At 40.6% G+C, this 10,761-nt stretch overlaps 1 protein-coding gene across 3 annotated transcripts; it reads right to left on the minus strand.

The window, feature by feature from the left end:
- Positions 2,678-8,693, minus strand: LOC109728074 (serine/threonine-protein phosphatase PP1-like). Of its 3 annotated transcripts, XM_020258368.1 has the most exons (4): positions 8,404-8,687; positions 4,321-4,880; positions 3,676-3,882; positions 2,678-3,197 (listed from the first exon to the last, which is right to left on the minus strand). In XM_020258368.1, exons 1-4 carry the CDS (start codon positions 8,609-8,611, stop codon positions 3,174-3,176), a joined length of 999 nt encoding a protein of 332 aa, XP_020113957.1. In that variant the 5' UTR covers positions 8,612-8,687; the 3' UTR covers positions 2,678-3,173. The 3 variants fall into 3 exon arrangements, with proteins under 3 accessions (XP_020113957.1, XP_020113958.1, XP_020113959.1); XM_020258369.1 differs by lacking the exon at positions 3,676-3,882 and having other exon boundaries at positions 8,404-8,693; XM_020258370.1 differs by lacking the exon at positions 2,678-3,197 and having other exon boundaries at positions 3,754-3,890; positions 8,404-8,692.

Genomic DNA, 10,761 nt, shown 5'->3' on the forward strand with positions numbered 1-10,761 from the left:
TACTTGTGTCTTGCTCTTAAGTGTATAGCACATGTGGTGCTTCGTATTGTTCATGTATGTTGTATGTCATCCTGGGCGACAAAAATGTACATGATCTTGTTGTTGACCCTAGGGCGGACAGGGGAGGTGCTGTCCGTTCGGCGTTTGTTCGACGCGCCCGAACCGGAACAAATTGGTAGCGGTCTCGGGGCGTGACATATACCCTGGAGCGATGTGGGTGAGCGTACAGAGTTCGGCCCCGATGTTTTGCGAGAAGCGGAGGAGAAAGTCCGCCTTGCTCGCAAGAGATTGCTCACGGCGTAGTCGAGACAGCAAAGCTATGCGGATAGGCGCCGACGAGATATAGAGTTCGCGGTGGGCGACCGCGTATTCTTGAAAGTTTCACCGATGCGGGGTGTGAAGCGGTTTGGAGTGCGGGGAAAGTTGAGCCCCCGATATATTGGGCCATATGAAATATTAGAGCGAGTCGGCACGATGGCCTACCGACTTGCTTTGCCGCCGAAGCTTGCAGATGTACACAATGTGTTCCATATCTCCAATCTCTGCAAGTATATTCACGACCCCGAGCATGCAATGCTATGTGAGCCACCGGAGCTTCAAGGAGACTTGAGCTATGAAGAGTTTCCGGTAGAAATTATCGCCCGAGAGGTGCGAAAGTTAAGGAATCGAGAAATCCCCTGTAACATGCCGAACTTCTATAATTATGAAGTTTTTATGGTGTATGTTAGCTTGGAAAGCTGTTAGAATGGTTACGGTGAAGTTCGGAAGCATTCGGTTGCTTCAATGCGCGTAGGGCGCAAAAACGGGGCCCGAAAGGCTATGATGGACCATGGACTAAATCTAACAAGGGCATGGATGAAAAGATGGTTTAAACATGTTCGAAAACATGTTTGGAGAGTCTCGAATCGATTTGAAACGAATCGGAGGTCATACGAGCGAAAACGAGCGAAAACGGACCCAAAGGCTGAAAATGCTGAAAATGCTGAAAATTTGGCTAAGTCTGGAATGCTGATTTTCTGGCCTTTCGGGGACCGGTCTCTCACTGCCTGGGACCGGTGCCAGCACCCGAAAATGCCCAGTTTGGGCTGGGGCAATGTGTTAAACATAGAGGGATGTGGGGGGTTAAGTGCAAATGTGTATATATGAGTTTATATGTTGGAGAGATGAGGTTTAGCCCTCATTTCTCACCCTCCAACCCAACATTGTTAAGGATTTTATAAGTTGGCGAATTTCGTGAAGTATTGGACGGAGTCTCGAAGAATTAGAAGATGAAGATTGAAGAAAGAATTGAAGTTTTGTGATAAAAAACCCTTGGGATCTCAAGTATGATTATAAATAATTTGTGGTGAAGTTTTTAAAAGATGTTTAGAAGACTTGATTTATATTTGGATTGTTCAAACTTATGTTTTCTAAAAAACTCAGGGGTCGGGGACCGGTCCTTGATCAGAAGGACCGGACCCATCAAGCTTCTCTGCGTAGAAGGTTTGGGAGACCAGTCTCTGATCTTGAGGACCGGTTCCCGTACGTGGTTTTCCTTGTTGCGCAGTGTAATATATCGAAAATTCGGAAAATAAATATCGAACTTTAGTCAAATTGACCAAAGTACGAGGACGGTACACTTCGAAAAGTCCGAAGGTGCTAAAATGATCGAAAGTGAGTTGTGGAAGGTTTTCGAGAGCTAAAGAATCAAATTCTGCAAGACTGCAGATTTTCAGCTCTCGGGGACCGGTCCCTAAAGGGAGAGACCGGTCCCCGAACACGTATGAAATGAGACAGCCGAAAAATCGGCTAAGTCCTGGAAGGATAGCTCTCGGGAACCGGTCTCTGCCTGAGAGACCGGTCCCCCAGAGACCGGTCCCATAAGGAGAGACCGGTTGCACNCCTACGACTAAGTATGCAAAGGGAATGACAAAAAGAGAGAGGCAGAAGTTCACTCAAAAAACTAAGTACTACACTACTTAGAAAAGAGATTACAACCCACACATACACACACTCTCTCTTGTGTGTTATGGCCTTAGCCAACCCCACTATTTATAGGCCCAAAGATGCCTTTTCAACTCACCCACTACCACATAAGTCACTCATTATTACATACATAATGAGCCTACATAATGAGCCCTCATAAATGCCAAAAGCTCAAGAGTCACCCATAACTCCCATAAATTTCATGACCCTTGAGTTTCCCACAGCGGGTTGGATTTGGATCTACTTGCCAACCCGATTCGACCTGTCTTCAACCCGAACTCGCTAAGCAGATTTGGGCCAGGGACCGGGCTGCATAGAAATTTTTCTAAGTCCCTGACATCGAGCTCGCTTGACTCGAAATTAGGCTCGTCGAGCTCGGCTCGAATTAATTTCAAGCCTAGCTTGAGTCTAAATTTAGACTCTGAAATTAATTTCCAGCCACATATGAGCTGAGGTAAGCTCGCTCGAGCTTGGCTCGTTTCCACCCCAACCTAAACGTGAGCTTGTAGCATGATCCTGCATTAAGATGCACAAAGTATAAACAAAGACGCAACCTTACAAGGAAACCACCATCTTTTACATATTCATACCAGCTGAGTTTTACAATTGGAGTACAAAAGGAGAACACAGATGTAGACCTACGTGCCATAAACAATTAAAAAAATGTGCTAACATCAATGATAAAACAAGAAATAAGCGGTGCAACTGGAAATAACAGGCAAAACATGAAAGTCTCAATCAGAATTCATATACATCGGTAGGATGAATCAACCACGCATGTAGTTCAAATCGTACAATTCATCACAGACAAACAAGAACTTGGATCACATCAATCAGAAAAACCAGTATCTTACACACGAAAAAAGGCAATTTCTACACGAAACATCAGTGTCGAGGTCAGATAGTGAATGATGAAGACGAGATATAAAATTGAATAATGCTGAACGATTGCTGCTGTACACAATGAGAAAGCATTAGATTCTACTTTACAGATGATTTTTCCTCCGATTTTCTTTTTTTTTTTCCTGGAACCGTAGATGCACTTCAATTTCCAGATGGTTCAAAGGATGTTGAATTTGGCTACAAAATCTACCAGACTAAGCAGACGAATAAACAGAAAAGAACTAAAGCAAGCTCCGGTGGATCCAAACCCTTTCAGATCTCTCCCCTTGAGCTGATGATGCCAATTTAAGTAAATCGGAGAGGCTTCAAGCATTTCCGGCTTTCGGCAACTGGTTAATGAAAAAGCCATGATAAGAAATTAGCATCTATAACTGATGAGTGAACAAGAACGAACCTTTAGCATTGCCGCCAATGGATTTCGACAAGAAAAATAGGTAAATTGCACCAGTATCATCAATCCTAGAACAATTATTTTGTTCCCCAACCTTCATATTGTAACTATTGGGAAATTTGCATTTCATTGAAATGTCACCACATTCAACACTTGACTTGTCATTTGTGTTTTCAGGCTGCTCTTTCGTGGATGGTGCTTACTTATATGGTGCTTATGCAGACATTTCAGGCAAATTAACAGAGGAATTAATGGCCAGGCCATGATTCCAATGGAATGCAAAGAAAGGTTAGGGCCAATTTATGATAAACAAAAGATTGGAATCCAAAATGAAACCTCATGAAAAGATTGGGTGCCGTGGAGCGACAGGAAAAGAAATCAAACAAGGTGCTAGCATAGATGGAAGAAATTCTAACCTTCTTAGGTACTGGTCTCATGGTACTTGCCCCGCCTGCCTTAGATTTATTGTACTCGAGGGGTTTCAATATCTCGAATGAGCACAAGAGAGATTCATCTATGCTCAACAAAGCACCCGCATTGTCGAATTCGCCACAATAGTTCGGGGCTGAGAATATTGTAACTAATCTCCTTTGTGCAAAGAACTCATATCCGTCTTCCACTACCTGAAAGGCTAAATGTGAGGAACACTTAGTGGTCTTTGAAAAAGTACAGAAAAAAAGGGTTAAATCACTAAAGAAAACCATGGACTGTTTCCTAATAGTTGTTGATCCCCTAACTTAGGTGCAAAAAGGCCACTACAGTTGTTCTGTGCAATCTGACCCACTTAGTTTGATTTGGTGTAAGAGCCTATCTAATCTTAGAAAGTTTAATTTGATGAACAAAGAAACTCAAAATTAGTCCACAAAGCTCGAAACATTGAACAGTTGGTCAGCTTTACGATACCAAATTAAACCGTGTGAGCCAACTTGCAAAGAGAAAGGTTGGTGGGTCATTTTTGCACCAAATTAAAGTTACGATCAAACAGCAATTAGGAAAAAGTTGCTCCATTTTATGATTTCAAATATATAAAAGAAAGGAGAAAAGGGTAAGTTATCACTAACTTGATGAGCTCGGCATATAAGATCAAGTTCATTCTTCTCCAAGAACTCTACAAGCTTATCGGCACCAAAAGTACAGGAAACTCCTCTATCACTCGTACCCCAACCTTGAACGTCAGAATCAGGATCAGACCAAAGCAAATCGCAAAGAAGGCCATAATCGGGAATCTCAGTAGGCCTGGTTATTTCCCTTAATTGATCTAAACTATTCAATTCTGGCGAAAGGCCACCATGCATACACAGTATCTTTTGATCAATTATTGCTGCAATAGGCAAGCAATTGAAGCAATCACAGAATATCTTCCATAGCCTAACATTGAACCTTCGTTTGCATTCATCGTAAAAACCATAGACTCTGTTGATTTTTGCATCTTCATGGTTTCCTCTGAGGAGAAAGATTTTGTCAGGGTACTTGATTTTGTATGCCAGAAGTAAACATATTGTCTCCAAGCTTTGTTTGCCTCTATCCACATAGTCTCCAAGAAATATATAAGTTGAAGTAGGAGGGAAGCCGCCACACTCAAACAACCTCAGAAGGTCTGCGAACTGACCGTGTATATCACCTGCAGTTCATACAACATGTTAGACTAACAGATGTTTCTCGCTGATAATCAAACAGTAATATGCAAGATTAGCTTCCTTAAATTAATAGTATGCTTCTTACTGCTCTTAAATGATTAAGCTGAAATTGCTGTAATTATTTGAACCAAATTTTTTTAACCGCCATCGTTAATTCAATACGACAGAGATGATAAACCAAAAAATTTTGACCAAAAAACATGCATATGGTGCAAAGAATCCTAATTAATATAACTCATGAGAAGGGCAAAGAATCTGGCACATCAAATGATTATTCGATGCTTTACAATATTAAAATGTGTAGTGCAAGACTTTCTGTAACCAGAATTAAGACGAATATGATAGCTAGATAAGAAAAACTCTAACAAGAAGAATGTGCATAATTAACCCCACCAACAAGAATTGCATTGCCAAGTGTAACATCTTAATTGCAAAGCATTCATACTTAAAAAAAAAAAAAAAAAAAAAAAAAAAAAAAAAAAAAAANGAAGCTGTAGGAAATCAACCCATGAAAAGCTCACTGAAATCTTTCTTCCAATCATATGGAAGCACCAACCACAATGAGATATAAAGTGCATAAAACGAAAACAGAATTGAACACAACAATTAAAAATATCTGCCTTAACAGAATTCTCAAGACTGCTGCTTGTCAGTATAATCTAGAATTTACGGAATCTTGCTTCCCAAAATGTCTGCTTCGACTTTGTGCTCGTTAATGCGAAAGCACTGTGCTCAAGCTACATCTCAAATAAGGGCACTGCATCTTGGCTAAAATATTATTATAAAATCTAAATTCTCAAGACGGTATAGTGAACCAACCGATCACCATAGCAGATTTTCCAAAATTAGAAGATTGCCAGCCTGGTGTATATTATGCTTCTAAGACTTGATATGCTGTATATGTCCATCAATATATCTCATCAACAAAAATTCCATATATGCACCGTGTTCAATGCTCAGCCGTAGAAGTTTTCATGGGATATAACACTAATGTTTCCAATAAACTACAATCCGTGCCAAAAAGAACAAGAAAGAAAAAGATATCCAGTTCTCTCATGTTTTGCCATAATACCAATGCTTTCTAATCTGGCATAGTGTCTTAATACCTCACTAGCATTTGGCTTGGCTTGGCATATAAGATTTTCTCATCATAACCTTCCTTCAAAAATGTAGACAAAATAGAACTAATCATCACACTATCAGCATAGATTTGACGTGTCAGATATGCTGACTCAGAGAATTGTTGAAGACACTATATTTCACCACTCTAAAATTCTCAGGAAAGACTAAAACCTACATGATTAAATTATCACAACTCTATAATTCTCAAGAAAGGAAAACAACTGAGGAAACAAAAAGTACGAAGATGGCATATCAAAATGATGTCAGTTAAAGGGGATGAGAGGATCATGCTTTCTGCAGGAAAGTTTAAGACGCTAAAATCACTAGGTAGATGTAAATTCCGAGCAAGAGGTTGTATTCAAAAGAGAAAGTAAAGTCTGCTAAAATTTAGCTGCTTTGATGGCCTTGTAGCATATAAGCCAGCTCAACTACATATAGGGCCAGCCGCCACTAGGACCAAGCCAGAAAGACCCGACCCATCCAACCCACCTGTTTTTGGATGGCTCAGGTTGAGCCTGACCTGATTCACAAGGCTGGGCCAGGTCTCAAAAGAAAAGGCCCAAGAAAATTCTGGGCAGGCTTGGGTTTGCACAGATGACTCTTATTTGAACATACTTGAACCATTCCTAGTCTAAAAGCAACCTATTTGCTAACAACCTCTTTCTTAAGCAGTCTGCCATTTTGGACCAGGCTCAATCTTAAAACATATCTAGATAAATGCCGGGCAAGGGTAAGGCTCGGTCAAGGCATTGCGACTTCCTATTTACCCGAAATCTGGAAGTGGGCAAGGATTTGCACAAGTTCAGTTCTCGAAGCTAAAAAGGGCAACATTAAGCCAAATTCTTCAGGAACCTAGATATGAAAATCCTGCCTATACAATATCATGTCATTAGAGGCAAATTTTATGGCATCATGAAAACATCCACAATAACAAACAACAGTAAACCTCACATGTTTATATGCTTGTTGATCCATCAGAAATATAAATCCTTCATATTACTAGCTCAACAGAAACAAATAAGCTAACCACAATTGCTCCATTCCTTCATATTTCTCCACTCTTATATATATATATATATATATATATATAGAGAGAGAGAGAGAGAGAGAGAGAGAGCTGGTATGCTTCTGGAAGCTTCCGTGCTTCCAAGTCGTTTTCGATGTTGGGACTTTCGAATCGACGATCGGCTCCGTTAAACTTGAACTAGAGTATTTGAAGTACCTAGAAAATAAATTTTGTGATTTTTCCATATCATTTGTCTAGTGATCGACGGGGCTCAAAATCAATAATTTTAACGGCCGTGGTGAGCCGTTTGTTGTAAGTTTAACGGTGTAGAAATATCCAAATCACGAGAAATTTTAATAGAAAATTTTTTATACTATATAAAACAAGATCAATATTTTTTATCTAAAATTTTAATGTCATATCATCATATTTTGTAAGATTTTTATTTTCAGCCGTTGATTTTGAGCCACTTCGATCACTAGGCAAATGATATCAAAAAATCGCAAAATATTTTCTAGATACTTAAAATACTCTAGATCAAGTCTAACGGAGCTTATTGTTGATTCGAAAATCCCAACATCGAAAACGACTTGAAGCACGGAGCGCTCCGTGCTTCCAGAAGCATACCAGATTCACTATATATATATATATATATATATATATATAAAAGTCAGGAACTTAAATAGGAAATAAGGTCCTATTTCAGTATAAAAGGCAATTTATATACATATAAACTATACACAAAACTTAAGAACCCTCATTAGGCTGCAATCGAGGATATAACCCTCAGATCGAAAGTAAGACTAGGAACTTCAACAGATAACAGACTACTTAGTTAAAGATCATCCATAGAGAAACTGTTATTGTCATCAAGCTTAATAATATTAGAAATGGTAATTTCTTCACAAACAGTGTCCACATTTACGTCCTACAATTACGCACTATAACTTCAAAACCCATTCACAATTAATTACCTCCCCCATATTATACACATATTTATGCAGCACACCAAATTTTCAATCGAAAGTGAATATCAACAAGGCTACCATGCTACCTCCACCGTGAACCATCCCCATTCGACGCATAAGATTCGTGAAAAGAGTACCATAAAAACAGCAGATAGGCACATTTATGAACGAGTCAAGAAATATATATAAATCCTGAATCATTTAATACCGATCCTAGGCCATTTCTCCCCAATCTAACCATCCTCCGCACCAAATTATACCCATTCTAAAATCAACAACACTAATATCCACACAATTATACACTACAAATCGATTCCCCGCCGTAAATCTCCCCAGCAATGAAGCGGATCGCGTCCAAACGCGCAAAAAAAAATAAAAAATAGCGATTAAACAGGGGAAAAAAGATTAGACCGCAGATCTTAACGGGGGCGGCGATTTCGACGAGAGAGGGCTCGTCAAGTAAGACGCGCTTCGCCTCGACGCAGAGTTGGCGGATCTCCGCCTCCGACAGCTGCACCTGCCGCCCCCCGCCGCCGCGCCCGCCGTCGAGGAGCCGCCGCAGCACGTCGTCGAGCACCGCCCCGTCCATCGCCCCCATCGAGCTCTTCGTCATCATCATCTTCGCTCGCTCGATCCCTAACCCTAACCCTAACCCTAACCCTTCGATTCCCCCCTCCCTCTCCCTCTCTCTCTCTATCTCTATCGCTTTTTCTCTCTCTATGTTTCGAGGAGGAGAGGAGAGAGAAAAGGGGTGAGGAGATGACGTAATATACAAGCTACAACCAAAAAAAAAAAAAAAAAATTATTAGCGAAACGCAGGAAATATTCAAAAGCGCGTGGACGCGACGGAGCCGTTGATGGGAGATGCCGGGGAATATAGGCCGTTGGGTTAAGCGCGTCGGTGGAAGAGCGAGGACGCTCCAACGCCCCACTCGTAACGGAATTATTACACGGACCCGGTCCACAGTGCACCGTACACCACACCTATTATTATTTTAGAGATTAGGGGAAAAAAAGGGTGAATTGCACTAATAAAGGGAGCATTTAAAATGATGAAGTCACCAGTCAACCGTAAATTAAGTTGGCCAATTTGCATAAAAAATTCACAAGTTTTAAACTTTATTAAAATTAAGCTATTTTTTTCGATTTTTTAAATTCAGTCCGAATTTTTAGTAAACTGATCAAAATATCCTTATGCTATTTTCTCTCTCCTTTTTTAAATTAAGCCATTTATTTCTAGCGTTTTTTTTTTTTTCTCTCGCAAACGAAGGCGACGAAGGCGAAGGCGAAAACGACCCCCATCGTCTCTGCACCTCACGCACTCACCGTCGCCCACGCACCCCTCCCCCTACTCATCTCCGACCACGCCGAGGCCGCGCTGCGACTCTTTTTTCTTTTTTTTTTTCTCTCTTTGACCCTCCTCCACTGCCTTCGCGGCCCTTCGCGACGATAACGAGAATGGTAACACGTCCTCTTCCTCCATTTTCGCCCTCCACCTCCATTGCAGCGGATTTTGCACCCACCAAACCCACTTCTGAGAATTCGTGTTCCCACCGCCGCCACCAACGATAAAGAGAAAGCATTCCTCAGCGTCGAGAAGCTCGCCAGCGAGGGAGGGGGTACGCGGCCCACCCGCCTACCCCAAAGAGCGGCAACGAGCGCGGCCTCGACGGTGTCGGAGGCGAGAAAGGCGAGAAATGCACGAGAGCATCTCTACATTAGCAGTTTTGTTTGTTTAAAACAAAAAAAAAAAAACCCAAAAATCCAAAACTAGAGAATAATAAAGAAAACCAGAGAATAAGGAAGAAGAAGATGAATTTGCACGGTTAAGATTAAATTGCATTGTTTTAAAAGAATGTTACACTATTATGAACGTAAGTTGCACTTTTTTAAATATAAATTGCACCCTTTAAGATGAAAATTATACTCTTTAAATAAAAGTTGCACTCTTTAAGAAATATGTATACTATTTCTGCTCTTGTTGCACTATTTGATGTGTAAATTATACTCTTTAAAATAAAAGCTACACTCTTTAAACAAAAGTTGCACTCTTTAAGAGATATTTATACTATTTCTTCTGTTAAATGATACAGTTTACGCATCAACATATCAAATAAGAAATAGTGCAACAAGAGGAGAAATAGTGCAAATATCTCCTCTTAAAGAGTGCAACAAAGGGAGAAATGGTATAAATATCTCTCAAAGAGTGTAACTTTCATTTTAAATATGCAGTTTGCATCTCAAAGAGTGCAACAAGAGGAAAAACAGTATAAATATCTATCAAAGAGTGCAACTTTCGTTTAAAGAGTATAACTTTCATCTTAAAGGGTGCACTTTACATTTAAAATAATGCAACTTACGTCCATAATAGTGCAACGTTCTTTTAAAACAGTACAATTTAATTTTAACGGTGCAAATTCATGTTTTTCTTCCTTCTTCTTTGATTTTTTTTATTATTCTCTAATTTTTGACTTTTTAGTTTTTTTTTAATTTTAAACAAACAAAAGTGCTAATCTAGAGATGCTCCCGTGCATTCCTTACCCTCCTCGCCTCCGACACCGTCGAGACCGCGCTCGCCGCTGCCCTCTGGGGTAGGCAGGTGGGACGCGTGCCCCCTCCCTCGCCGACGAGCTTCTTGGTGTTGAGAAGTGCTTTCTCTTTATCGTCGACGGCGGTGGTGGGGATGCGGATTCCGAAAAGTGGGTTTGGTGGGTGCAAAATCTGCTCTCACCGGAGTGTAACTTATTTTCTCCCTCTCCCTCGCCGGCG

This window comes from Ananas comosus, linkage group 23, assembly GCF_001540865.1.
Source record: "Ananas comosus cultivar F153 linkage group 23, ASM154086v1, whole genome shotgun sequence".
Lineage (NCBI taxonomy): Eukaryota > Viridiplantae > Streptophyta > Magnoliopsida > Poales > Bromeliaceae > Ananas > Ananas comosus.

Bases quoted from the DNA above. Each gene is read 5' to 3' on its own strand.
- LOC109728074 (XM_020258368.1), bottom strand. From the start codon at position 8,611: ATGATGATGACGAAGAGCTCGATGGGGGCGATGGACGGGGCGGTGCTC. The intron at 4,881-8,403 runs GTCTAATCTTTT...TATGAACTGCAG, and splicing joins CGCCCCCGTTAAGATCTGCG to GTGATATACACGGTCAGTTC. The intron at 3,198-3,675 runs GTTAGAATTTCT...TTCATTAACCAG, and splicing joins TGAGACCAGTACCTAAGAAG to TTGCCGAAAGCCGGAAATGC.